The sequence below is a fragment of the Passer montanus genome, unplaced genomic scaffold, assembly GCF_014805655.1.
Source record: "Passer montanus isolate IOZ18808 unplaced genomic scaffold, ASM1480565v1 scaffold173, whole genome shotgun sequence".
Classification (NCBI taxonomy): domain Eukaryota; kingdom Metazoa; phylum Chordata; class Aves; order Passeriformes; family Passeridae; genus Passer; species Passer montanus.
Window position 1 is genome coordinate 290,489 of NW_024364604.1, and position 26,322 is coordinate 316,810.

Here is a 26,322-nt window from a genome sequence, read left to right on the forward strand (position 1 = left end):
TGGAAGAGCGCTGAAGTGTTCTTCTGTTGTACCCTCACAGTTGCTGCTACTGGTTTATTTTCTTAATTTTGAAAAAACTTGAGATGCTGGAAGCATCTTTGACATTAAGTCTGCTATTAGTACCTATCCAGTCTGCATCCTTATCTGTAACTGCTCTATGTACAAGTATTTCTGTGAATCTAAGCTTTTTGTAAGTGTAGTAGGAACCAGCCATTGAGGTCAAACCTTTGTCCTGGTGCTCTCCAGAGCAATATCAGTACTGCTCCTAGATTGAGAATTATTTGCTTTATAGTGCTGAGAGGAAAAAAAAAAAGACTGAGAACTAAATGTTTGAGCAAGTTTTTTCTGCTGCTCTCTGAAAAGTTACCTTTGTAGGGTAAGATTGCCCTGCTGATGGAGTCTAGGATAGTAGATACTCTCCGACTGAGAGAAAAAGAAAAAAAAAAGATTGAGAACTAAATGGATGAGCAAGTTTTTTCTGCTGCTCTCTCAAAAGTTACCTTTGTAGGGTAAGATTGCCCTGCTGATGGTGTCTAGGATAGTAGATACTCTCCTAAGATATTTAGCATAGGAGATACTACTCAGGATCTGCAGAAAGCAGCCACACTGATGCAAACATCTCTGCTTGATGCTGATGAAAGACCAAAAGTCAGGCATCAAGCCTGGCTTGGCAGTGCTGCTGCTTGGAGGACAGGGCCACCAGCAGAGCCTGCGGTGGGAGGTGTCCTACAACGTGCTGATCTGCTTGAGCTGGAGTCCTGATGACAGGGCTTTGTAACAAAATCCAGCACGATGAGTAATTGTCATTCTGTGCTTTGCCTCTGTGGTGCACTGCTTATTTCTGAGAAATCAGGGAAAAGAGTGAAATACATTGTTTTCAGATACAAAACTTCATGTATTCTTCAAGGTGAAAAAAACCAAGGTGTCTCCAGATTCTCCCAAGAGCTGTTTGGTAGGGGAAGGTACTTGGTGGTGTCTGATGAATGGTGCAAGTGCTTCCCTGCTCCTGCTTTTCCCTGGGAACAGATCTCTTCCTCCAGCAGTGCTGGTGAAGCTGGTAGTTGTGGCCTGAGTATAAATAATCTGACTACTCATACACAGATTGTGTCCACCCAGTGTGAGAGGAAAGCAAATGTTCACAAGGGAGAACATTTTCATCATTTTCCATGTAAAGCTCCTTTTCTGTAATTAAGTGGCTCAGTTTTATTTGGGATGGTTAATAAGCAGTTGGTTCCTGTGTTTGCCACACACCAAACTTTGTGTTCAGTGGTTGAACAGCATCAGCCCAGAGAGGAAAAGTAATTTGATGTTCTCTTAGCATGTGGAACATACTGTATTTATCTAATTGTGTATTCAGTTTAGGTTTCATTTCAAGCTGTAGTGGGCGTTTGAATCTTCACTCTCTGTAGTTTGATCCTATTTGCCAGATTTCAGGAAGTCTTGAGTCCAACTTAAAGAAATGTATGTGAGCTCTGAATAGAATTGCTTGGCATAAGTAGTTCAACCAAATTTTTTTCCTAGGTAAACTGATTTTAAAATAGTATTTTTAAAAAACCTTTCCTTCATTCCAGGACCAATGAAAAAGTACCATAATGGGGAGGTTTCAGCTTCACTTTCATTCTCTGGCTTTGTAAACTGAGTATTTGGAGGCTGTAATGTTTTTCCCTTAGTGTGTTTTGCAGCCTTGGCTTTAATATTCAAACTCACTGTTTTCTCTTCCACAGTATTTGATTCTGAAGCTTGAAAGACCTGCCATAGTCCAGAGCATCACATTTGGCAAATATGAAAAAACACATGTCTGCAATTTAAAGAAGTTTAAAGTCTTTGGTGGGATGAATGAGGAGAATATGACAGACCTCTTATCCAGGTAAGACGTGATTCCATCAGCTCTGGGAATCATAAAGGCTGGACCAAAATTTACTTCCCCCTTGGTTCCCCAGCAGACACGTGGCCAGCAGTGGGGCAGAGCTGTGGCTGTGACCCTGCCATTGGCTGCCCTTGTGTTTGTGATCAGGTCAGAGAGCAGCAATCCCAACGCTCGCTCCAGGAGCCTTCCTTATCCTGCTCTAACCACAGAGGGTGTGTGGAGAGCGAGCTCTTGGGGATTTGGAAGAGCTGAGTGCTGGGTGCAGCGTTGCTGGATTGCAGTTCCTTCCTTCCATGTGCTTGAGGCGTGGAAGAAACGATTCCCCAGGTGTAGGGGACTTTGAAGTAACTTTTAAAAGCCCAAGTAACCTCCCCATGCCAAAACCCTTATTGAAGCCTTAAGATCTGAACTAGTCAGCTGATCTGCCTTTTCCAGATGGGTAAATAAATCAATCAGGCAAATGGAAACCTGCATTTTCCTTTGTTTAGCTGGATTTCATAGAGTTGTACTCATAGGGACTAAAAAAAGAGCCTTTTGGCTGTTCAGGTTATCCAGAACTTCTGAGTAGTTGCTAATGTAAATTTGTGAGAGCCTTTTAAGGAGTGTGCTGTTTGAGAAAGGGAAATGAGAGTTAAAATCCAGGAGTACAAGAAAAAAGAGTAGTAAGAACTGGTGTATTTTGGGGGGCCTACAGAAGAGAAGTCCGTCTCCAGGGGTACATCATCTGTAGTCAAGCAGAGTAGCCGCAGACAAACATGGGAAATTCTATGTTGCAGGTATCATTCAAGACCATATAGAATCTATTCACAGCCCTTCCCACACTTTTGCCCTCTTTAGATAGATCTGTCTTGAAATTTGCCTTTATTGCTGTTACAACTGTGGGGGGAAAAGTCTTTTAATATCACAGTAATTATTGGCATTTAATGTTGTTTCACTTCTGCTGAAGTTTAATGAAAATCCTCATTTTGGGACCTGCACTTGTATTTTCAGTAGAAATGAAAGTAAGATTTCTGATAAATTATACTAAATATTTGATATTTTTAGAAAGCAATGCCCATAAATGAATCACAAAGCACTTTGTCAGGGTGATAATTTTGAGATCTGATCCATCTCCCTCTTGAGAATGGAAGAGTGCAGTTCAGCACATCAGGAGCTGAAGTCTCAGGGTTCCAGGTGCAGAGGAGCAGCACTCATCCAAAGCCAATTCCCTCCCAAAATCCCAGTGCTGCCTCCTAGGGAGGCACAGGTAGGTGGAGAGCAGCCCAGGCCTCGGTCCAGCACGTGTACTGATGATTCAGAGTGGTGTGAAACAAGCTGCGTGTTTCAGGCGTGACCTAGATTGCATTTATTAGCTAGTCCTTAAATATAAGGTAAGATTTAGTAACCTTATTTATTTTTTCCCACAGTGGCTTAAAGAATGATTATAACAAAGAAACATTCACCTTGAAGCATAAAATTGATGAACAGATGTTCCCCTGTCGATTCATTAAGATAGGTAAATGCATTTTTTCAGCATTCTGAGTAGAAAATAATCTCTTCTGATACTTGTGCCTGTCTTGGCACTTGTGACTTCATTGTACTCAGGCACAGTATCCACAATAGCTGTTCCATTTCATCATCTTTTAGGCTGGTTAGATTGGAACACAGTGAAGTCCTGTTAATAAGAAATAGTAGCTTCATAATTTAGATCCTGGGGAGTGAAAGCAAAATAGAGCAATTTTCAGAAATACAGCTGTTGACTCAACTAATTGCGGGAGAAGCTGCTTACTGTCCTCCTATGAATTGCTGTATAGAGCTTTAAATAAATAACTAAGCTAAAAAGCAGTAAAAGTTTCCATATTGACAGCCCTCAAGTCTGCAAAAGCTTGAAAAGTTTCGTTCTCAAACATGGTTGCAACACGTAAAGCAACAGCAGAAGCCTCCCTTGTTCTCTCCCTGCTGCTCTTATCACAGTGTCTCACTCACCTCTGGCTAAGGATGACACCCAGGGGCAGGGAAGGGGTTGTGCCCCTGGTGTCTGCTTTGGCTGGGGCAGGGTTGAGGGGGTGCTCCCCAAGGCCAGGTACTGGCACGTGTGGTGGGAGCAGGTAAGGATATCTCTTCCTTGCTTTCTGCAGGCCCGAGAGAACAAGAGCCTTACAGTTGTTGGATTTAATCCAAGGATTTGGAGCCTTTCAGCTTGCTCAGTAAATTTATCTTTCCCTTCCTACCTACTGAGATAGTACAAGAATGACTGGGATTAAACTAGCTGTTTAAGGTTAAAAATAGAGCAAGGAGGTAGTTGCTGAAAAATGAGATGAGATCCTGTTGGCTAATTTACATGAATTTAGGAGTGTTTTGATGTGTTGGGTAATTCCTTTGCCAAGACTCTGATGATAGTGGCTGTGCAGGGGCTCCCCTCTGAGCCCTTTGCCCAGTGTGTTCTTTCTGAATCTCCTCATGTTTGTCAGGAACTGAAAGCTTCAGGCTGGGAATCCAGTAATCATTTGTGGGGTTTCCTGTTCTTAGAGAAGCAGAGGATTTGGTTGTTCACTGGGCTGGTTTCTGGCTGCTACTTTTGGAAGCAACTGTAGGGCTTGGCTTTAGGAAACCTCAAGAGTAGCAGAGGAATCAAGTTAAAGGTTGACTACATCAAGGAAGTTAAATGAATTTTTAAAAGCTTTATTTTTTATTTTTATTCAGAAGCTTCCAACATTAAGTTTTTGGAAAATGTTATTTTTCAGTGGCTAAAAACTAGCAAGTAGTTCCTGGAGGGCTAAAGGGGCCAATGGAAAGATTTCTGGCTGCTTCTTTGGATGTGTAAATTGTATTCCAGGAAAGTGTGTTTTGATGAAATGAAGTGTAGCCGTGAGTTGAAACTTGTTATGAAAGTGAAATGCTGATTAGTTCCCATTACCAGGACGTTTTCCTCTGAAATTACATCAGTACTTTGTTTTCTTGGGATGGGATCTTCATGTAACACTTTTCTCAAGGGCATGTAGTGATAGGGCAAGAGGAAACACCCTTATCTGAAGGAGGGTAGATTTAGATTAGATATTATGAGGAAATTCCTGATTGTGAGGATGGAGAGGCCCTGGCACAGGGTGCCCAGAGGAGCTGTGGCTGTTCCTGGATCCCTGGAAGTGTCCAAGGCCAGGTTGAACAGGGCTTGGAGCAACCTGGGATAGTAGAAGGTGTCCTTGCCCACGTCAGGGGGATGAAGTTGGATGCTCTTTCAGTTGCCTTGCAACCCAAACCATTCCATGAATAAACATTATTATCTGCATTAATATTAGGTTTGCATTGAGCTGCCACTTCCACTGGTTACGGTTTGAGATGAGATTTCCTTTATCGTAGCTTTTCATTTCCTGAAGCTGTCTGTCATGAAAAAATTCCTATGCTAAGACAGAACTGGAAATGGTCTTTTCACCTAAAGCCATGAAAGCCTCTGGTTGATGGCTGGTGTCATTTTGTTGATGAAGTTGTGAGAGCATTTTTTGCTGCGAAACAACTGCAAAACACTGTTACGAAATTCTGTTATTTTTCGGATTCACAGCTTGAAAATGTTTTGAGTTTGTTAAAATTTCCAAGATGCTAGCCAAAGTAACTCAAAATTTCAAGCACCATGCTGTGTTCCTTGTAACAGTGCCAGGAAACAAGGCCAAAATCTGCCCTTTTGGACTCTCGGGGACTGACACGGCGAAATCCCGCTATCAGTGAGGTTTGGGGGTTCACAGCACTTGCATCAGGAATGGGCTTTAGGGTTCCACAGGTCAGCACAGGGACCTACAACAGCACTGTCAGCAGCACAGCAGTGGGGTGTATATGGGGGCATGGGGCAGGAGAAGCCATGGGCAGATCCAGGAGAGGGGAAAGTTCCTGCTCCAGCCTCCATTGCTCACATAGCAGAGGAATTTTCAGGCTCATAAAACGCAGAAAGAATAACCTCTCTCCTTTGGTCAAGAAAAGCCTTACACTTCTGTTAGTGTAATTACTTCAACTGCAGTTCCTGAGCACTGAAATGCTCAGTTGTGCAGGCTTTTTAACTTACTTGACAGGTAATTTTTACATTTCATGTAGTACCTCATTAAAGAACTGGAGAGAGAGAAGAAGGTATTTATCAGGACAAAATATCGAAGAATAATCTTTTTCATGTCTGTGAGCTTTGTTTCTGGCTCTGTTCTCATGATTCCTCCAAGCAGAGATTTTTCTGTGCTGTGTCCTTGAAAGCAGAAGGTGTAAAGACTGTTTGCCATGAAAGAACTTGAAAAATGCCAGGTGTAATTCTCATTGCAGTTTGTTGCTAGTATGGGATTTGGTAACTAGACTTCAAGATTTTTAGGCTTTGATAGAACAAAAATGAGGGATACTTTTTTAATGGATATTTTCTTAATTTTGCAAGTGTACCTGTTTGTGTGTCTGCCTGTAGATGAGGGACACAGAAATTAGCTTGAGAGAGGTATTTAAAATTATGTGTTTAATGCCTTTGCTATTAGCTTCTCTTCTATAGAGTTGCAGTCCTTGTCTAGGCATAGCTATTATTGAGAAGTATTCCCTAAAATTATCCATGTGTGGATTAAGAAGTGTTTAAGTGATTCAAATACCTTCTGTTTCTCAGAAGAATATTGATTTTTTTTTTCTTAATTATTTTTCCTCTGCTGAGCTCCTCTCACTGTGGAGTGACAATTCAACTGTTCTGAACAGTTGCACCTTTCAGGATAGATTGCTGTTGTGCCTGCAGGAAAAACATAGGGAGGTGTTTTTTTGATAAAAAGTGGAGGAATTATATATCTTTAGGCCTTCAGCATCTTTGATTGTAGTACATTTCCATCTCAAAGGTGTGCAGAAAAAAATGCTTCTGTGCTGCACTTAGTGCCTCCTCTTTCCAGGTATAAGTCAGATTGTGGGTGCTCTAAAAGGAGATTTTTCTGAAGATCTGAGCACTCCTATGGAGGCCTCAAAAAGAGAGGGCAGAAGAAAGGGTGAGAGGTGTCTCCTGGGAGTCAGGAAAGAAGTTCAAAAATGTGGAGATGATCCAGCAGAACACTTCAACTTGCCTAACTGGAACAGAAATTAGATTTCAGTCTCAAACTTCAGCTTTGTTTCTTTTCTTGTTCCTGTGGAGTCAGGTTCAGTTTTCTCTGCCTGTACAGTTCTGGGAAAGTGTTTTCCTTCCCTTCTCTGTACACCTTAATGTGCTTTCCTTAGAAAAGATGATTGCACCATGAAAATCTTGCTGTTAAAAATCACCATTTCTGGTGTTTTGTTTTTTCCTTTTGGTAAAAAAGGCTGTTGGAAGCTCTGAGTTAACTGTGGGGAGGACAAATGTCAGTAATTTGATAGCTTTGCTTTTTCTTGTGGTGGGAGCTGCCCCAGATTCTTGTGTACATCCCAATAACTTCTTAGGGGTTGTAGTTAGCATCAAAGAGAGGAGAGTTAATTGTTATTTTGTTTCCTGAACTCATAGAAGTTTTGAGAGTTGCTGAAAAGAAATAGAGGTGGATAGAGAAGTTTGGAAGTAGCCCTCAGGTTTACCATCAGGAAATGTACGGTCTTGGCCCATTTCAGGTGGTCTGTGGTTTAGTTGAACGTTTCAGTTCAGTGAGCTGTTGGATAGACTTTGATGTTTATAGCTGACCAAATACCAAATTTAACCTCAAGTTTGGTCTGGTCTGTGTGTTCAGGTCTGAGGACAGACCAAAGCTGCTACCCTTAGATGTGGTATTTTGCCAGACTGCTGCAGTAATGGGTAGGATATCCGGGACCCAACTTGAATTCAGCAGCAGTCATGTTTTATGGTGTTAAGTTACTGTATTGGCAGCACTCAGCTTGTGCAGGGGATGAAGGTCAGCAAGAGGGAAATTTCCTGGGCAGAGAATGTGAAATGTGGATGGGAGACAGGTGACTCTTGGTTTTTCTGACCACCTCACTTCTCTCTTGTCTCCACAAACATATACCTACAAGGAACTGCTCTGAAAGCATCATGCTGTGTGCTTAATAATCCAGTTAAAAAAAACTGTTTGAAAAGATGCTTTGAGAGCTGTAAAATAGAAAGTGCCTTCTTAGGGATATTAAAATAATTTAAGAGTCATATACAAAGTCTCTTTGGATCTTGACTGTTCCCAGAAGTTACTGTGCATCTTTAGCAATAGGTTTGTAAATACACCCTCTAAAACTTAGAAAATCATGTGTTTGAACATGTGCCTTTTGCCCAAACACATTGCAGATAATCGTTTTAGATCATGTGTTTGAATGTTTTAAATCATGTGTTTGAACATGTGCCTTTTGCCCAAACACATTGCAGATAATCATAGATGTGGCTTGTTTGAGTTATATATACTTTATAACCTGTAAGAGCTCAAGAGCAGCTTTATGATGAGTTTGGGGTTTTTATTTCCTCAAGGAGTAGGTCAGAAAAACATGAGTTCAGCAGGTTAACCTCAGTGGTATTTCATGGTGCCTGTTTCAACAGGCAATTTCTTAGTAGCAAAAATAATGGAAGGGAGGAGGTGGTGGACTCCTTGCTGTTGCTGGTAACTGCTCATTCAACTTCAATACTGTCTTTTCCTGTTTATCAGTTACAGTCAAATAAAAAGGAAACAAAAGTATTTGAAATGAAACCACTCAATTTCACTGCAGTTTTAATGAGTCAGAGTTCACACACAAGTTTTCTGGGGCTTGGAGTTGCTTCAAAAAGCAGAACCAGGTCTTAACCTGCAGAGTAACCACAAAATCAGTGCAAGGCCACAGATATTAACCCAGAGTGGTAGAGAAGCCATAGGTGAGAGGCTGTACTGTGTTTCATGGGTCTTTTAGTATTTCAAGTCCATTTGTTCCAATAGTCAGATAAAATAGTATCAGCAAAAAACCTGCACAGATTAAATAAAGCTTTTAAAAAATAGAGTTTTTAAGTTAGAAACTGACAGTTATCCCTCCCTCGCTCCTCCACAACTTGCAGATGTTACTAATTTTGTAAAATTTAAAATACCCAAGCTTCTTGTCTTCACCATTAGGGAAAATAATTGTTGCTGACAAATGGGGAAATAAATGTACTATGAGGAGCAAATACTGTCGCTAGTATGCTCGTGATTCCCATCCTTGTCAAAGCTTGTTGCCTCTTGGAGCTGTTTTTAATGATAGTGTTTTTGCTCTTCTGCTTAAAGCAAGCTTCTGCTTTGTAATGATCTGCTGTGTTAATGTTGCTCAGCACAGGTTGCTTTAAATGACAGTTTTGAACATGATGTATTTGGTAATTTTCCTAAGCTAAGTTAAATGAGCTAGAACTTAAGTCAGAAACACTGAATTTTGTGTAAACTTTAATTCTGTTGCAGTAGTGATTGTTTGATGTTTATGCATAGTTTTTCTCCTTTTCCTTTCTTCTCCAGTTCCACTCTTATCGTGGGGACCTAGCTTCAATTTTAGTATCTGGTATGTTGAACTAAATGGCATTGATGATCCAGATGTGGTCCAGCCGTGCCTCAACTGGTACAGCAAGGTAGGCCTGCATTTTAGATGCCTGTTTGTTTGAAGATTCCTAGTTTCAGAATCTTGTGAAACTTCTCTTACTGGAGTGATGTGACCTTTTCATTCCTTGAACATCAGCTATTAAAACAGCAAACATGCATAGTTGGAACCACGTGGCTGACTTTGACCCTAAGGGAAACTCTGAATTTTATCTGTTTGTTCTCTTTGAAAAACCAACAAAACAACCCCAAGAAACCCCATAACCACCAGCAGCACCCAAAAAACCTGACAGGTAGACATCACAAGAAGGGAACACTGAGCCAAAGGGGACAATATTAGTAAGGTATTAGTATTTGTACTGGAAGGGAAATTAATCTTAACAAAACCAGATTCCGTTTCTCCCTCTTCTTTCCTTTTTATTCTTTTAACTCCAGTCCATGGAGTCCAGAACCTTTTGAGTTACAGATGCATCTTTTGTTACAGGGTATAAAAATGACATTTTTTTAAACAGAATCCTTGTTGGTATCTTGCACTTTAGGTATTTCCCTCTTACTGTCTTTTTGCTGAATATCCTGGAACCAAGTGGGGCTGGTGCCACTGGACTGTGAGATGAGATGATTTATGTCACTTGTCATTTCATAAACAGAAAGTTCAAGGGGTTCCAAACTTTATAAGTTGTATTTAATTGAGTATTAAAGATGCCTCTCCTGTGGGAGGGAAGTGCACACTGACAACCAGAACACATTTTATTGGTACATTTTGTGCTTTGGATCCTCTGGAACAATTAATGAAACTCATATTGTGTTGCAGAGAAGACATCCTTCCCAGCAGAGTAGGACTGAGTAGTGGAGCAGTGTATCTCTGCTTCCAGAAGGAAGAACTTAGCAGGGGATAGAGATTGTGTGTGATCAGTTCATGGTGCTGCCAGAGTGGTGAAGAAGATGTGTGTGACTGTGGTGTCTGGCTCGTGCCCATTTACACCAACATCATGAGCTGCTTTGTGGAGGATTTAAATAACCAGCACAGTGGAAGTTGTCTGGAGCTGCTTTATGGTCCAAGTGGTGTTGTGGTCATGAGTCAGCTGATGATGGATGTCCAGTTCTGAAAAGTCCAGTTGACAGAAGCTGCTGGTGGTTTTCCTTTTGCTGGCTCTGCACGTGGTGGTGTGTCTGGCAGTTTGGACCACTTGCTGCCAGCAGGAAGCTCTGATTTTTATTTTCTTTTTTGGTCAGGAGTCATGCAGTGATGATGTCTGCATCTGTTTTGTTCCATCTTATCCCATGGAATCGGCGCTTTTCCTGGTCAGCATTGTGTGTAGGGACAGCTTCTTCAAGGGGTGCCAGCATTGTTCTCCTAAAGCTTGGAGCCCCAAAAGAAGCAGTGTAGAGACTGAGTCATGGTGGTGTGAGCTCTGCTAGGATCCACTGCCAAGTTTTTGGTGATGAGTGCATGTGTCAGTGATGTTCTCCTCTCTCACAGAGAGGCCACTGTTGCTGGATCCACGGAGAGGGATGTGCTGTCCCATATTTAGGGAAAGGCAGAAAGGTTGACCTGTTTCTTCCAGTTCTTTGAGAGGGTGGGAATATTTTCACGTGTGTTTTTGGAAATCTCAGAGTCTTTGAAGTGTAATAATTCTACACTGCCTGCGACATCAGATGAAAGGAAGGTTCTATACCATGTTGCCCTTCCTTTTTGTTTTGTGCCAACAAAACCTCCCTCTCCTGTGGGGAGTGGAGCTGGGGATAATGGATAAGGACTGAAACATTCCTCAGGGCTTTCTCCTTGCTGTCCAGCTCAGCCTACTGCCTCCAAACAGCCTTACCTCTTTTTCCTGAGGAGGGTAAAAAGCACCTAAGAAGGGATACCTTATCACTGGATACCACTTCTGATAATGAGCACATAAGTATTTTTAATTCTATGAATGTATTTGACAGGGTTGATGTCTTAGTCTCATGCTCTTGTTACGTTTTTAACCATAGGAATTATTTACAGCTTCAGATCAAAGCTATTATTTGGGTTGTCTCTTTAAACCTGGATGACAGCATTTAAAAAGGAGCCTTTTATATACTTTTTATACACATTTTTTGCTTAAAGCAGGTTTTTACATTTAACTTCTGAAGTACTACTATGGTGTCACTTGAATATAAACTTCTATATTGCATCAAGTGGCCAGACTCCATCCAGGTAATTCCTGGCTATCTAAGCCAGGTCTATCAGTCATGAGAGGCTCAGTGAAAGGGAGGAGGTACCCTCTGTCTCAAGTCTGCATTTTGTCTGATTTCTAAACTGGAGGATCTAAAAATGCAGAAGCTGGTAATTACTGGTGTGCAGCTCTACTTTTGCTTGCTATCCCTTTGAACAAAAAATTCTAATTTGGTTTTGGCCTTGACTCATGCAAGTGAGTATTTGCTTAGAGAGTGTCTTAGGCATCTCTTGGAAAGAAAAAAAAGGAGTTGTTTTTTGCCAGTTGTGCTGTAAAACTGTTTTAGCTTTAATAATTCTTTGCTGCAGACTTGCATTCTTATCGGTACATGTCCTTGGCCTTTATGTGGGCTGGGAACTGGTTTTCTAAAAATGCATAGTTCTGGCTATTTGCAGCTGTGAAATACTGATGGATTAAGAACTAAAAATACAGCACATGGCCGTGTTTCTTTTTAGCCGCTTGAGTTTGAGATTCTTGCTATCGAGCCATTCTTTCGAGAGCATTAAATTTTGTCGAATGTCAGTGTTAGTTCCAGGTTTTCAGAAAGATTCTGTTCATTTAAATACTATAAACTTCACTTTTAGCAGTAGTGTCCATTTAGGAGTAACATCTTTTGTCTGTAATTTAATCAGTCTATAAGCATCTATAGATGCTTAAAGTTACATTTGCTTTTTACCACAGTAGTTGTGTGTTAAAGATGGAAATGGAGATTTTTTTTTCTTTAATGCCTTAGAATTTAGGATTGAAAAGTCTATTTAAAATAAGTGTTTCTTCTACTTATCAACCTAAAAATCTGTGTTTCTTACACATCTTGTTAGCAGCTTTGAAAATTGTAGCTCTTACTCAGAGTTTACTACGCCCTTGTGTGTCTGTGCCAGGATGTTTGGCCCAGCGTGGGTTTTCTTTCACCTTTCTCACCCCTTCCCACAGCTGAGTGGGAGATGGGCAGCTGTGGCTCCATCCGTGGTGTGAAAGCAGAGGTTCTGCTTCAAGATGCAGGAGAATATTTAGAAGTTAGAACTTTGGTGTGCACAGAAATCCTTGGTGCTGCTGATCCCAAACCCTCATGAACGTGCAGGATTTGGGGTCAGCCTTCTGCCTTTCCGTGGCAGGAGTGTTGGTCATTGCAAGTATTCCCATTCTCACAGCTTTTTTTTTTTTCCCCTTCTGCTTCTAGAAAAGCTGTGACCTACTTACTCTTCTAAATTATTTTGTTATGTAAGAGTCATACAATCAAATTATGTAACGCTGATAGCGAAGGCTTTTTCCTGCTCTGTGCTTCGTGTAGGCCTCGAACAGCAGGGCCAAGCAGATGGGGGGGAAATAATGGTCACCCCAGAGATCTGGGACACCATGCACTCTCTTTCTTGTATGCTTATTAAATTGGATGATACCAAATTCTATAATTTCTATACTGTTGGAAAGTAAATGCCTGCACAGCTTGTAATGTCTCTCACACAGCCTTCCTCCATGAGCTCGCGAGCGGTTTGTGCAGCGTGGATAACAGATCCTGTCTCTGGGCAGGTTCACAGATAGCTGCCAGCAGTGCTGGTCAGAGGAAAAATCTCCATGTCTCAGAGGTTTTCTTGTGTTCCAGTAGTACCGTGAACAGGAAGCCATTCGCCTTTGCCTAAAGCATTTTCGGCAGCACAACTACACCGAGGCTTTCGAGTCGCTGCAGAAGAAAACCAAGATTGCTCTGGAGCACCCCATGCTGACAGACCTGCACGACAAACTGGTGTTGAAGGGGGACTTCGATGCTTGTGAAGAACTGATAGAAAAAGCTGTGAATGGTAAGAGAATCAGAGGAAGTGATTCATTAGTTTGAAAAAAAGTGCATTGAAATATTACCTTCTTTTGAATGTTAGTGTGCTTAGTAGTAGACTTGGCAGGTCCGTGTGTTGTTTCATTTCTAGTGTGCTGTCAGCTTTTGGACTTGTGAGTGTGTGTGTGATGAAGGATAAAAATTCATGAAATCTGTTATCACTGCTACTTTTGGAGTCACTTTCCCCAGAGATGACAAGGCAGTGCACTTGAGTGGGTAAAGAGAAGTTCTTCATGTAAGTGTTGGCAAGCCGAGGGTGGGCTTAAACTGTCAGGAAAGTCACTGGAATGGTGAGCAGGGAAGCAGAAGACTGGAGTTCTCAGTGGTGATCTGGATCCTGGTTGGAGCTCACCACTGAGTTGGTGTTCAGGCAGAAGTTTTCAGCTGTGTTTGGATGAGGATGCTCTCTTTGCTTATGGGGAAGATAATCCTTGGACAATTGTGTGGAAGTCAGTGACTGGAGGCAGAGCTTGTTTTCCTTTGCAGAGTGGGACCTTGGCAGGGCAGTCAGTTTCATTGGAACTGCTATTAATTTTTTACTTGAAAGCTTTCTACTTAAAAACACAGTGTATAAACAGCTCTCAACTCCTAAAAGGAGGGAGATGTACTTTCTGTTGATTGAATGGGATACAGAAAGAGTGAGGCTGTTGCACTGAAGTGACTCTCAAGACCTGTGCAGCAGTTTTGGATTGCAGTCTGTTAAAACAGAGGTGCTCTTGGCTGTGGGTGTAGAGCTTTTTGACTTTGTGCAGTCACTCATCATGGGAGACTTGTACTGGTGTAAGAGGAAAACTTTGTGTCTGATGCCAGTAGAGTTAGGGACTTAATGAACCAATTTCATGGATAGCTGGCGCCAGAGATGTTATTCTTTAATTCTGGGCTAATCAGTCATTTTGTAATGCTTTGGAAAGATGCCGGTGTACCTGCTTGACTCCCATCAGTGTGGTTTGTACCACAAACAAGCTGGAAGTGGTTCTCAGAATGTGATAGAAATGATAACTTGGAAATCAAGGGTTGTCTTCCATGAAAACCCACCATCTTTTTGTGACTAAGATGTTCAACTGAGCACAGTTTTAAGGAGCTTATTGCAACAGGTCTTCTGAAACTGCAGTAAGTAGTTTTCTATGGCTTTTGCTCAAGGTTTGTCTTCAGACAGAGCAGTGGAGACCTGCCCTGTGCTGAGCTCCCTGAACAACTACAAGTGTTGAGACTGAAAATTGCCATGTTCATCCTCACCCTCCCAAGACAGTGGAGTGTTGGCTGGGCTGGGAGTGTGAAGAGCTTCCTGCAATGCAGGGGCATTTTGCATCTGGCAGCTTCCTCCTGAATTATAAGGGCAAGGGAGGATTGCAGGCTGGAAAAGCAGCAGGGAGCTGTTTCTGTCTGTGTCTCAAAGACACGAGTGCCTGGAGGGAGGTGATGAGCCCACCATGATGCTGCAGCAGCCAGAGGAGTGCTGTGTGCTGATGGTGATGATTTTATCATTGCCTCGCTCTGCTGCCTTGGCCATAGCTTAATCTCAGTGCCTGGAGGCTGTCCTCTTTCCACTTCATTGGAGGCTGGAGTGGAAATGATTTCTTGAATGGAATTTCTAAGACTCAAAGTCTTAGAATGTGCTGAAAAAGTACTCTCAAAAATGGAAGTTTTTCTTGGGCGCTAATGAAGTGAATGTTTGTAGCCTCATTTTTTTTGAGCTCTTATATCTTAATTTCTTTTACTACTTAATGTTTGCTGAGAGTGGAGCTGCTGTCAGCAGTGCTCTGCTTTTCCAGGTGTGGAAATACTGGCAAAGGACTGGTGTGGAAGGAAACTGTAGGTCTTGAATTGTTCTGTCTGACAGACACTTGTTTCTTGTCAGATTTGATGTGGATAATCCTCCTTCCCTGGTTTTTGTAATCACATCCCTTTTTGGAGGCTGAGGAGCTCGGCATCACTTAGGTGAGCTGAAGGAATATGCTGCAGCTTGTTTTATCAGCCTTTTTTTGTTCCAGCAAGTATTAAAAGCAAGTCTTGGTAGTAACAGACGGTGGATAATTTAGCAGGAGAGTCTTCAAGAGCATCATTAGGTTTTGTCACTGCTTCTGAGGGACAGAAAAATATGCATGGGGATGTTTATTTTGCTTCATTTTAATCCAGCACCTGGCTAGCTGAAGTTAAATGTCAGTGTGCGCATCTCCCATCGCTCTGTTGGTCATCCTTAATGATTTTGCTTGTCTTGGAATACATTAACCTTCCTTCCCCCATCCTCCTGCCATTCTTTATGCTGTCTTCAGCTTTAAATGTACCCATTTAAAGCTCTATCGCCTCCCAGCACTCTTTGGAGAGAAGTGCTATCTATCCCGAGACACCGAGGCTGCATCCCATATTTGCTTTAAGCTGACACGACTGCGGGTTTTCACTAACTGGGTCAATCCTGCCCTTGCTCAGGACACTGTGTCCCTGGCACTGGTGCTCGTGCTGCCACATGGCCAACCCAGACAGGGAGCTGATCAGGCTGGGGTGGGGGAGAGGGCAGGACAAACCTCTTCTGCCACAAAACCACCCAAAACTGCACCTGGAACAATTTGTCTGAAGTTGTGGCAGTCAAGATGCTGAATATTAATGGTGCTTAACAGCTGGATTCTTCTTGGTAGGATGGGAATAGAGGTTTTCAGCCTTCAGCATGTTCCCCTACAGTATTTCTACTCCTGCTCCCTGTGATCTTCCACAGTTACAGTCCTTACTCTGTTCTGCATCTGTCAAGCTCCCCAGCATTTTCTGAGCAGCCTGCTCTGCTGAAAGGTGTCCCTGTCCACGGCATGGGGGTTAAAACTAAATTATTACTGAGGTCCCTTCCAACTCAGGCCATTCTGTGATGATTTTTTTTATCATTTTACTTTCCTAGCAGCTCTGTTGTGAAGTCTCAGTTGCTTGCTGCTTAGTCTCTAAGGTGTGGGTGTTCTTACCACTGAACTCCTGTCTGATGTGTTGTTTTTCCAAATAAAAGAGGATTAACTTTAGTCCTGTGTCTGTGTAGTGTAGCTGAAGTGTAGAGTTAATTGAGACATACAGATCCTTAAATTATCCCTGAAATCGTTCAAAGAGCAACTGTTCTATTGCAGACTGGGCATGAATATGTGAACTCCTGACCGCTTGCTGATCTGGGAGTTCATTGCCTTAAAGGCACAAACAGAAGTGCAGTGAAGTTGACAGAGATACTGCACACTCAGTTCAGCCTAAAATGTCTTCTGGAGAGGCTGATATTTGCAGTGGTGGGTATTGACAAAGTGCAACGCTCTGCATCTCTCGCGGGCTATTTCCATAGGCTTAGTCATGTAGAAAAAGAGTAGGTGGTCAAGAATTAGTGCTGGCAGAACTAACTCTTGTTCTTTTGCATTGCTAATGATGAACGCTGTCTTCCACCTCACATCACCAGATGATTTCTTTTGAGAGCTCTGTGGCAGGCAGCCACACTTTTCCCACTGATTCTTTTGACTTGTGCGTTACACTTAGAAAATGGGCAAATGGAAACTCTGGCAGCTGCCTGACTTCGTCTCAAAAAGAAAAGGTTCCCTAAATCTCAGCTGGTTCACAGACTCGGTTCAAATGCTTCACATTTGGATCCATTCCTGTAGCTTTCGGGCCTATATTATTGAAGGAAAAATATCTGCTTAATATTCCTACAGAGAGTATGTGGAGTGCAAATTGCTTGGTTGAACTGCTTGCAGCTCCCGTAGACATGGAGAGCTGCTTGGAATGGGTGGAAGAGCTGCTTGTTTCCCATTAGTATTCCAGGGACTGAGGTGTTCCTTCTGGCACCGCTCCTGTCAGAATGTGACATGTGTTTATCTGGTGACAAGTCCGTCCTGTGCGACAAACAAGAAGTTGTGATGCACAGCCTGCAGGCTCCAGTGTCTCCCAGAACTCATGATTCACAGGAACAGGAGGCACAGGAACAATTGTATCCCCCTGGAAACTCTAGACACACACGTATTCCTGAATTTTACCGTTTAATATTGTTTGGATTTAGTTCTGAGAAAACTGTTCTGTGTACTGGGATATATGGAGGGCAGAGGCTGGCTAGGGATCCAAAGCCTCTGGGAAGTAAATGGTTGGGGCTTGTGTAGAAGAAAGATAACTTACATGGATTTGAGAGCAAGCCTTGTTTCATTTTTATGAAGAACAAAGTGCAAGAAACTATTACAGCTCTGAGGCTGGAAAAAAATTATGTTTCCTTGTTTCTCCCAAGTCTCGAGGAAATTGTCAAGTAGTGGCTGAATTTTTATCTGGTAGAACCTTTCTCTCCTTCAGCTTTTCTTTAGAAGGTAGTTCGTGACTCAGAAAGCCTCAAACTATTTTAAGTATTTTGGCTGCTTTTCTTTGGTTTGATAAAAATCTAAAACCTCAACCTCAGCTCCCAGAAATTATGGTCTAATTGTCACTCGGAAGATTTTTGAGCCATTGGCAGTGAAAGGAACAGATTTCAGCAACCCTACCTGGAGACATGTGTTGTCTAAAAACCCCCAAACTTTGTACAACTCGCTCCTGATTGGCTTCTGCAAGTTAAATATTTTTGTCCACAACGTTTGTCGTAATCGTTTTGGGTGACCTGCAGTTGGTGGCAAAATAAAGACTTGGGTTATCAGGGAGGCAGAATTTACCAAGCTTTAATCACGGTGAACTTCGTGTTGTTACATCCAAAATGCGTCATGGCTTACTGCAAAGAGCTTGAAAATAGTACAAAGTCGTTTTTTTGGCTGTAATTTTAGTAAACATGGACATTGAAGTGAGAGGTCTCTGGAGCAAAAGAAAACACTTCATTTAAAAACTTCCACTCAGCTTTTTTTTTTTTTTTTTGACAAGAGTCTTGAAATTTATTTTAAACTCCTGTTTCATTGGGAACAGCTGACAGACCTGAGCAGGCCTAGATGTGAGGCTCAGCTCCTCACAGGAGCTTTGGAGACCTTTTGGTCAGCAGTGCTCTCCTGACAAGGAACAGAAGGAGTGCGCTGGCGTAGGTCTGGCGTCGGGTACAGAATCCACCTAGAAATCCTCCTTTTTTTTCCCTGGTGGTGTCAGACAGGTGGTGATTCAGCTTCCAAAACAAGCTGCTGCTGGTTTGCAATGTAAGTAGAGTGAATGTGGAACTGATTCCAGCAGAAGGAAACATTTCTGGGAAGCAAGCTGGAGTATTTCCAAACCGATGTCCCATGGAAGACAAGAAGCATTATTAAAAGAGGCCGAAGGCACAGTAGGGGAGAAGTGTCATATCTTGACAAGTGCAGCCTGTGGGTGTAGAGCATGGGAGAGAGGTTAAATCACCCTTTCAGATCCTATGTGGTGTAATTCATCCTTTTGAGCTATTTATGTCCAATTATCTATTGGCTGCCATAGGGATAAATACAGTTTTGGTTTCTGTCTTGCAGACCCAAGGCTGTATAACGATAACCAAAAAGCTGCATTTCTGTCTGGGTTTGTGGCTGAGTCACTGTGGGATTTCTTACAGCACATGCATTTGTTCTATTAGGCCTGGCTTTTCTGAATCACAATTTATGAGATCTCAAGCTTCAAGCCTCTAGTGTGTTGTCCCAGCTTCATAAATGCTGAAGAAGTGGGAGTTAAGAACCCTGCTATTAAACCCAAAATAAACCACTTTTCCTTCTACATACGTTGAGCAAACTTCTGGCTTTCCTCGATTACCTAATGTGGGGGAAAGAGTGCTGCTGGTTTCGGTGCTGAGGTGAAAGTAAAATCTGCCCTGTTTTCAGAGTATGTATTTGGAAAAACTTGCACAGCTGAGTTTATGGACATTTTATATTTTCAGACCAAACTCATCACTTTTCAGGAGCTCTTGAGTGCCCTTGTTTTCCTGTTAGATGGTCTCTAAATAGAGCTTTCATCTTCTCCCAGGAAATACTTGCTGGCTTGGGTTTTAATTAAAACCTGGATTTCAGTCACGACAAACTACAGGATGCCAGAAAACACTTGGAAATTTTCTCTGAGCCTTGTGTCATGCTTAACAAAGATTTTTTACCTTTTTCTAAATAAATAGTGATGCATTCATAAGGATCATTCTTTTTTGCCTATATACCTACAAAGGGCCTTTGTATAAATAAGCAGAGGCGTTCATCATTTATTGAATTCCTATTGTTTTTTTTTTTTTCAGGTAGTGCATTAATAGAGCAGAAACATTTGTCAGGAGGAGCTTGTGTGTTGAGATGGTGGGTGATGGGTGGGATGTAGCCAGGCAAACAGTGCTCAGGTGCTCTCATGGTTTGTTGTGCTGCAGAAGGTTAGGTAGGTGTTTCAGAGGAGACATTTGACGAACAAAAGCACCAAGTTCCCCACGTGCCAAGCCCTTCCCAGACTGGAGAGCAGTCCCAGGGAGTGTGGGTGTTACAAGTCTCCTTTACAGAAAATTGGTGTTTATGTGATGGACTGCTAACATCTGAACAGGATTAGGAGCTGGCCTCTGGATTGAGAAGAGGTGGAGTGCACAAGGGCAGTGTGGATAAAGTGCTGGAGCTGTGCTGCTCACAGAAATGCTGCACTTGGCACATCTGGCCCAGGATCTAACGCCTCCTCTGTTGCTCTTCTTGCTTAACTCTCTGAAGAGAATGTAAACTCTTGTTTTGTTTTTCATCCAGCGCTCGGTTGTCCCGTATCACAGCATTTAAACAATCTGCTCTGCTTCCCTCCTCAGATGAAGCTCCAGAGATGCTGTCTGACCTAGTTTTAACTTAACGTGCACTAAAATGGTTGAATTTTATATGCACTGGCAACTTTCCTTTTGCTTAAATAAGGGGGAGGGATTCTATTCTTAATTAAATACACCACACTGGAGATTTATAGACACTTGGCACGACCTGGCAGGCAAACTGGATAATTCCTGATTGATCTAGTAGCAAGTATTCTTTTTATTTTAGTGCTTGCACATTTAGTTCATTAACAAACTAACAAAAGTTTAACAAACTAACAAAAGTTTAACAAACTAACTGACACATAATAGAGAACTCACTGAAAATGGAGGCTTTGGAGTGGCATACTGGATTGAGTTAGGGTGAAGTTACCCACATTAATAGTGATTCTGCTAAAATGGGAGGATAAATGTTTTATCCAGCAAAATTTTTGTTTTGCAGATGGCTTGTTCAATCAGTATATCAGTCAGCAAGAGTACAAACCTCGCTGGGGGCAGATTATCCCCAAAAGCACCAAAGGTAAGAGCATTTCTTAAGATAGAACTCATGTACTGCCAGTTCTGTCTTGTTCCTTTGAGAATATGGAGCAAGAGAATGATGCAAGAAAGTCTCCTCTAGGAGAGTTCTAGGGAATGGTTTCTTCTCTGAAAAAGTTGCATTTGTCTGCAAATTCAGTGAAATTCAGCCTGCTCTCTGGTTGAGTAAGGAACACTGTAGGAATACTCGTTGTGACTTTAAGGATAGATCATCAGTTTAGTAACAAATCCCAGAATATTGGTTAAACATGAGAACAGCTATCTGTGTTACTGGATTTAGCACATGGAATTGATGTAACTTCAACTTAAACTGAGGAATTGGCAAATAAATACATTATCTCAACAGGGAGTATTTTAAATGAGGTGGATCTTTTGAAGTCCTGATCTGTTACAGAGATCCAAATCCAAACTGCAGAATCTTTTCCATTCCTGTCTGCCTTGAGAGGAGACTTGTAGCAGCATCCTTAACTGCAGAGTGCAAAAATCACTGTCACAGAGCAAATGTAGGATCCAAGGTGACAATTGCTAAGTGTGGAGCACTGTCCCCAAGCCCCTTGGGAAGGGTTATCTGTGTCACCTGTCCTGAAAGCTTAAGATACTAAAGTGGTTGGAAAGCTGCTTTAATTGGACAGTTGGAATTCCTTTATGTGTGAGAATAGCTGGTGCAAAGCTGGCTGTGTTCTGTGGTTTGCATCACCTCCTGCTCCCATCCCAGGGGTTCATTTCCCTGTCATTTGGGTATCTGTTCTCACAGCTCAGCCCTCAGGCAGCTCTCAGGTGTGGAGAGATGGAAGGGGAGCTAAAGGGTGGCTGTGTCATCCCTTCTGGAGAGCTCCAAGGACAGCTCAGAGCTCTTTTCTGTGCACCGAGTGTGTCAGGAGCATTGGAGCTCCTTTGCAAGGCACTGGGAGTTGCAGTATTCACTTCTGCTCTCTGTACTGTCAGTCACCAGATAGTTCAGTATAAAACTCTGTACAGTTTCATAATACACAAAAAAATTACCTGGAAAAAGTGACATGTGAGTGTTTAAGGAAGGGTGCGTTACTCAGTTCCTCTGCTTCCATGTTGAGGCTGTATCTTTTGTTGGTTTAAAAATCTTAAAATGGAAAATTCTCCCTTCCCTCTTTTTCTGCAGGTGACGGGGAAGACAGTCGGCCAGGAATGAGAGGGGGCCATCAGATGGTGATAGATGTGCAGACAGGTGAGTAGTTGTTACATTTCTTAACTAAATTTTTTTATCAGTTATTTTCCATATTAATGTGCAGAGGTGTTTTTCTTCGAGCACTGTGTTAGTTTCAGCTTTTCAGGAAGAAAAATAGCACTTTCTAATAGTTGGCTATAATGTTCTGCTTCCTCTCTGGGTCTATATTCCAGCTGAATTTCTCCTTCTTCCCTAATAGTTCTGTGTTATGCCTTAGCCATTGTCTTGTCTTAACTAAGAAACCAAGAGCAATTGGTTATAATTTTTTGTTCCTCCTGCCATCTTAGAGCAGGAGTTCAAACAAGAGAAGAGAAATTATGAAAAATAATTTCCCTTATCTGCTACAGGCTGTGCTCAAGCAATAGATCTGATGTGTTGAAACATTCCTTGTATTTTGGTTGGAGTGGCTTCTAATTCCCAGAGCATGCAAGAAACTCCTGTTAAATATAATTCTTTAGACATCTTTTGCAAAAATGTTTCCTGTAGCAGTTTAAGGAATAGCCCAGCCTCTGTTTCAGAGAACATACAGAGAAAAGAAAGTGGGGTGGTGTATCAGGAACAGTTCCAGTGATTGTTGTTCTGCATAATTTTCTATATCTTTGTCTGTTACTTAATCAGATTTCTGTGCTACGTCAGTCCTTACTAAAATAAGGAAAGCATCTGCCCGAGTCTTTGCTGTGTGAGTGAAAGGATTGTTCTTGGGAAGGGAGAAAAAATCAGGGCGTGGGTATTGGACAGCAATATAGGGTGGCAGTGAAGGAGCTGGCAAAAAAATGCCCATGACCATATCTGTTGTGGTCACAGGACGGGGACAGAGCATGTGACAGGATAGGACCTTCCAGAGTAATCTGCTAAGTCATGGTGAACAAGCAAAAATCCAGCAGTAGCTGCAGCCTCTGGCTTTTGCTCAGAGTAGTTACTGCACTGGAGGAAGCACTCGAGTTATTTGGTGTAGGAGAGTAAACTTCTTTCATTTGGTGGGAGAGGTTTGAGATTGATTGGAAGAAAACACTGCTGGAGGATTTGCTGGTGTTTGTCTATGCAGAGGCTGGGGACGCTCCCTAGTGGCCTCAGGAATTAGTAGTGAGTGTTTCACAAGAGTGTGGAAGAAACATGATCCTTGTCAACTTGGAAATGATAGTCCTGCACACCTCCTGAAAATAAAATATCCATGGTAGTGTCAGCCTTCCTTTGCATTGCTCTTGATTTTCTCAAGTCCCAGTAAATTTGTCAGTTCTGCCTTTGACTTCAGTTTCACTCTGCTTTAACAAGGCAGTGAAACTCATCCATATATTTTTAAATACTTCTTGATATATATTTTATGTATTATATATACTTTGGATATATGTGTCTATTTAATATATTATATTATTTATGGAAATATATGTATAGTGTATTATATACATTATATTATAAATGTATATATGTATATTATACGTTATAATATAAATGTATCAAATACATACAATTTTTAAATTTTATTTTAATTGTTTTACTTGCACAAAAGTGCTGGACAGTACCCAGAGGTGGGAGTCCTGGATCTCCCCCCTCATGGTGGTCCTTTCTTGCTGTAGCTCTATTTACAGGGAGTGGGGATACCTTCCCAAAGTTTCCCTGTGAGCCGTTTGGGAACTTGCTCTCAGTTTTGCATCCAGGTCCACTGAGGCTTGTAAAAGCTGAAATGTTTTTGAGATGATCAGTTTTGCCATTTAATTTAGCTCGTGACAGGCCAGGGGAAGTTCTTGGGGCTGTTTCACATTGCTGATTGCTGGAGTTTTCCTTTTGAATATAGGTGGAGTTTAATGAGCTGGTGGGAATGTAGCCAGTTATGTCAGGATGTGTTTTACAGACTGGAGCTGGAAAGCTCCCTGGCTAACCTTGGACAGATCCAGTGCTAATGGAAAAGCGAGCACTGGTGTACTCTTCCCTTCAAAGACATCCTCCCTCCTTACTCACACATTTGCTGAGTGGGTTTTTTTCAGAAGACTTTGGCAACTGAAGAAAAATCATCTCACTTTGCACTCCTTGTTAGAGGAGTTAGGTCCTTCTCAAAAATCAGTATTTTCTTCAACTTGAATCTTTTGGAAGTGAAGTGAAACAGCAAAATCATACTTACAAGGAGATTCTGAAGTTTTCTATCATGTAGAATTAAGTATTGGAAGCAAATTTTCATTTCTGATGTCCACACCTGCTGTAGCTATAAATGAACTATAAATGGTTCTGTATTTTGATTAACCTCAAAGGGATTTTAACCACTTGTTGTTGACTAGAAAAATAATTCTAATTTAGTAGTACTGAGCCTGCTGGATGCAGGTGCTGGTGTTAAGATAGAGGATATGGGGTGATGAGTAGCTGAACTGGATCTTAAGTTTCTGCTAGTGCATGGAGTCACTGAGACTTTATCAGGTTTAGGTAGAACATGAATTAACTTGGTCTGAACTACCTTTTAGTATGGTGTATCTTTCACTTAGAGTAGGCTGCAAGTAACTGAAGGAGAATTTAGCATCTCTGCTGGCAGTCAGTAACTTGTGCTGGAGCTCATTTCCATCTGGTACTTCTGTTCTTAATACCTGCCACAGCTGACTGAGTAAGTGCAGTGTTCCTGATGCTTTAGAAATCTCTTAAAGCAGTGTGGAATGGAACTGTAGGCATTGTGGGATGCAGAACTGAGAATGCAACTTGATGTCCTCCTATATAAAAAAAATGAAATTAAAAATGGGTAATTAGTGATTCCCACAATATCCTCCATCATTTTAATCACATTAACACTGAGACTGGAATGACTCTGGATGGGAGTACATGTGCAGAAACATAAACTAAGAGAAATTCATAGTTATAGCTGGAAGCACTGTTAGGTACTTTAAAGCTTTAGGCTGCAAATGAAAACAGAAAGCTCCTGTTGTTCCTGCTTTTCCCTGCAAGGTGCATTTTTCATGCAGCTCTCTGTATGGGAGGCTGGAGAGTTCTCTCTGCTTTTCTATGAGGTGGGGGAAGTATTTGAGTAGTTGCAACCCAGGTACATAGATTAAAACAAAATTGTCCTCCAAACAACCCCAAAAGCACACAAGAACACAGTGTTGTGTGCTGCATGTCAGGCATGAGAAGCTGTTTGTGTAGGCCCTGGGGAAATACTGGTGCAGAAACACTCAGGCTCGTGTGCAGAGCTGTGTTCCCAGGGAATTGAACCCTAATGCAGTTTTGGATGAGGGTGTCAGCATCTGGCACTGATTCCTTATTAACAGCTCTTTGAGTCTGCCCTCCCTGGCCTCCTTATGGGTCAGATATGCCACATGTGTCAAAATCCCAGTGCTCATTCTGGAAGAAGGAATGGGTAAGTGAATTTCCAAAAGCAAGTTTTAAGGAGTAATGTTGGTACTTAGGAACAGCATGTGTGTTGTTTTGGAGATGTGGTTTATAATTCCATAGGCAAGGTGGAATTGATCTCTTCTGCTCTTACAGGGCAGACAGTGAATGACAGTGCAGTCCATAAAGCCATGTAATTGTTTTGGTAACAATAGAAATAGGGACCATGTAGAAATCATTCTATTAAACAAAAAGATATTTAGTGTTATATCAGGCTTTCTTAAATGTTAAAGTTTTCTCATGAGCCTGCTTTAGAAATAACAGCAAAGCAACCAGGATGATTTTTCTTCTGTCTCCATTTGTCTTCTCTTTGGCAAGTGAAACAATTTTTTGAGGGAAAATGTTAGTGAAATGGTCTTTATTGATGTGGTACCTCTGTTCTCTCGCTGAAGTGCAACTGCTGTGTAATTTTGGTTGTACATCATTTTGCTTTTCCTTTCGTCCGAAGGAATTCTGTTTGCTTCCTTCCATTAGATAAATGAGGACAAATCTGTAGGTTGGGAACAGAGGGAGATTCAGAGCACTGGGCCCAGCGTGCCCATTGTATACGTGGGCAGCACAGCAGAAATGACAAGGCTCGTTCAAAAGCAGCATGGAAAGATGAAAAAGATGAAGAGAGAGCAGCAGACATGAAGGATGCTGTTTTGCCTGAGGAAAACACTGCTATCCGTAAGATATTTAAAGACAAGACTTGTGTACAGGATGAAGGGATCTCAGAAACAAAACACAGATGGCTTCTAAGCTCTGAAACACAAACAGCTGCTGAATCCTGGAGGTTACTCAACTTCATGGGGCTTTCACATTTGAGACTGTATGCCTAGCCTTAAAAAAACCCCTTGTATTCAGCCAACTTGTATCCAGCTGAACTGTGGCTCAGAAACCAAGGAGTGTGGTACTGCAAGAAGATTTAAGGCTGGTTTTATATTTGTGCTCTTAAATGCTCCTCACAAAGTGGGCAGCGCTGCTGGCACGTAACTAAAGGTGTGGGTGCTACTTGGGGAAGTGACATCCTTTTGTGGAAGGCTTTTGAGAGTTCTTACACCTTGTTTGGTTTGTTATTTCTGAGAGGAATCCTTCATAGCTGTAATGCTCCAGCAAGTCTGTGCTGGCAGCTGACTGGGAGAGCAGTGGCTGATGAAATGGGGAGCTGGGCCATGAGTCCAGGTGACCCTGAGGGGCTGCAGGAGAGCACTGTGGGGTTCTGATC

The 26,322-nt window shown here is 41.9% G+C and overlaps 1 protein-coding gene across 5 annotated transcripts in view; it reads left to right on the forward strand.

The window, feature by feature from the left end:
• MKLN1 (muskelin 1) overlaps positions 1-26,322 on the forward strand; it is a 102,701-nt gene that overhangs the window by 20,090 nt on the left and 56,289 nt on the right. For 3 of the 5 annotated variants that reach the window (XM_039704373.1, XM_039704374.1, XM_039704375.1), the window contains 6 exons: positions 1,725-1,867; positions 3,274-3,362; positions 9,232-9,341; positions 13,114-13,306; positions 20,457-20,534; positions 21,687-21,752. In XM_039704373.1, coding sequence (XP_039560307.1) covers positions 1,725-1,867; positions 3,274-3,362; positions 9,232-9,341; positions 13,114-13,306; positions 20,457-20,534; positions 21,687-21,752 — 679 coding nt within the window. Of the gene's footprint in view, positions 1-1,724; positions 1,868-3,273; positions 3,363-9,231; positions 9,342-13,110; positions 13,307-20,456; positions 20,535-21,686; positions 21,753-26,322 lie in introns of those variants that run through there. The other 2 variants (XM_039704377.1, XM_039704376.1) reach the window with 2 other exon arrangements.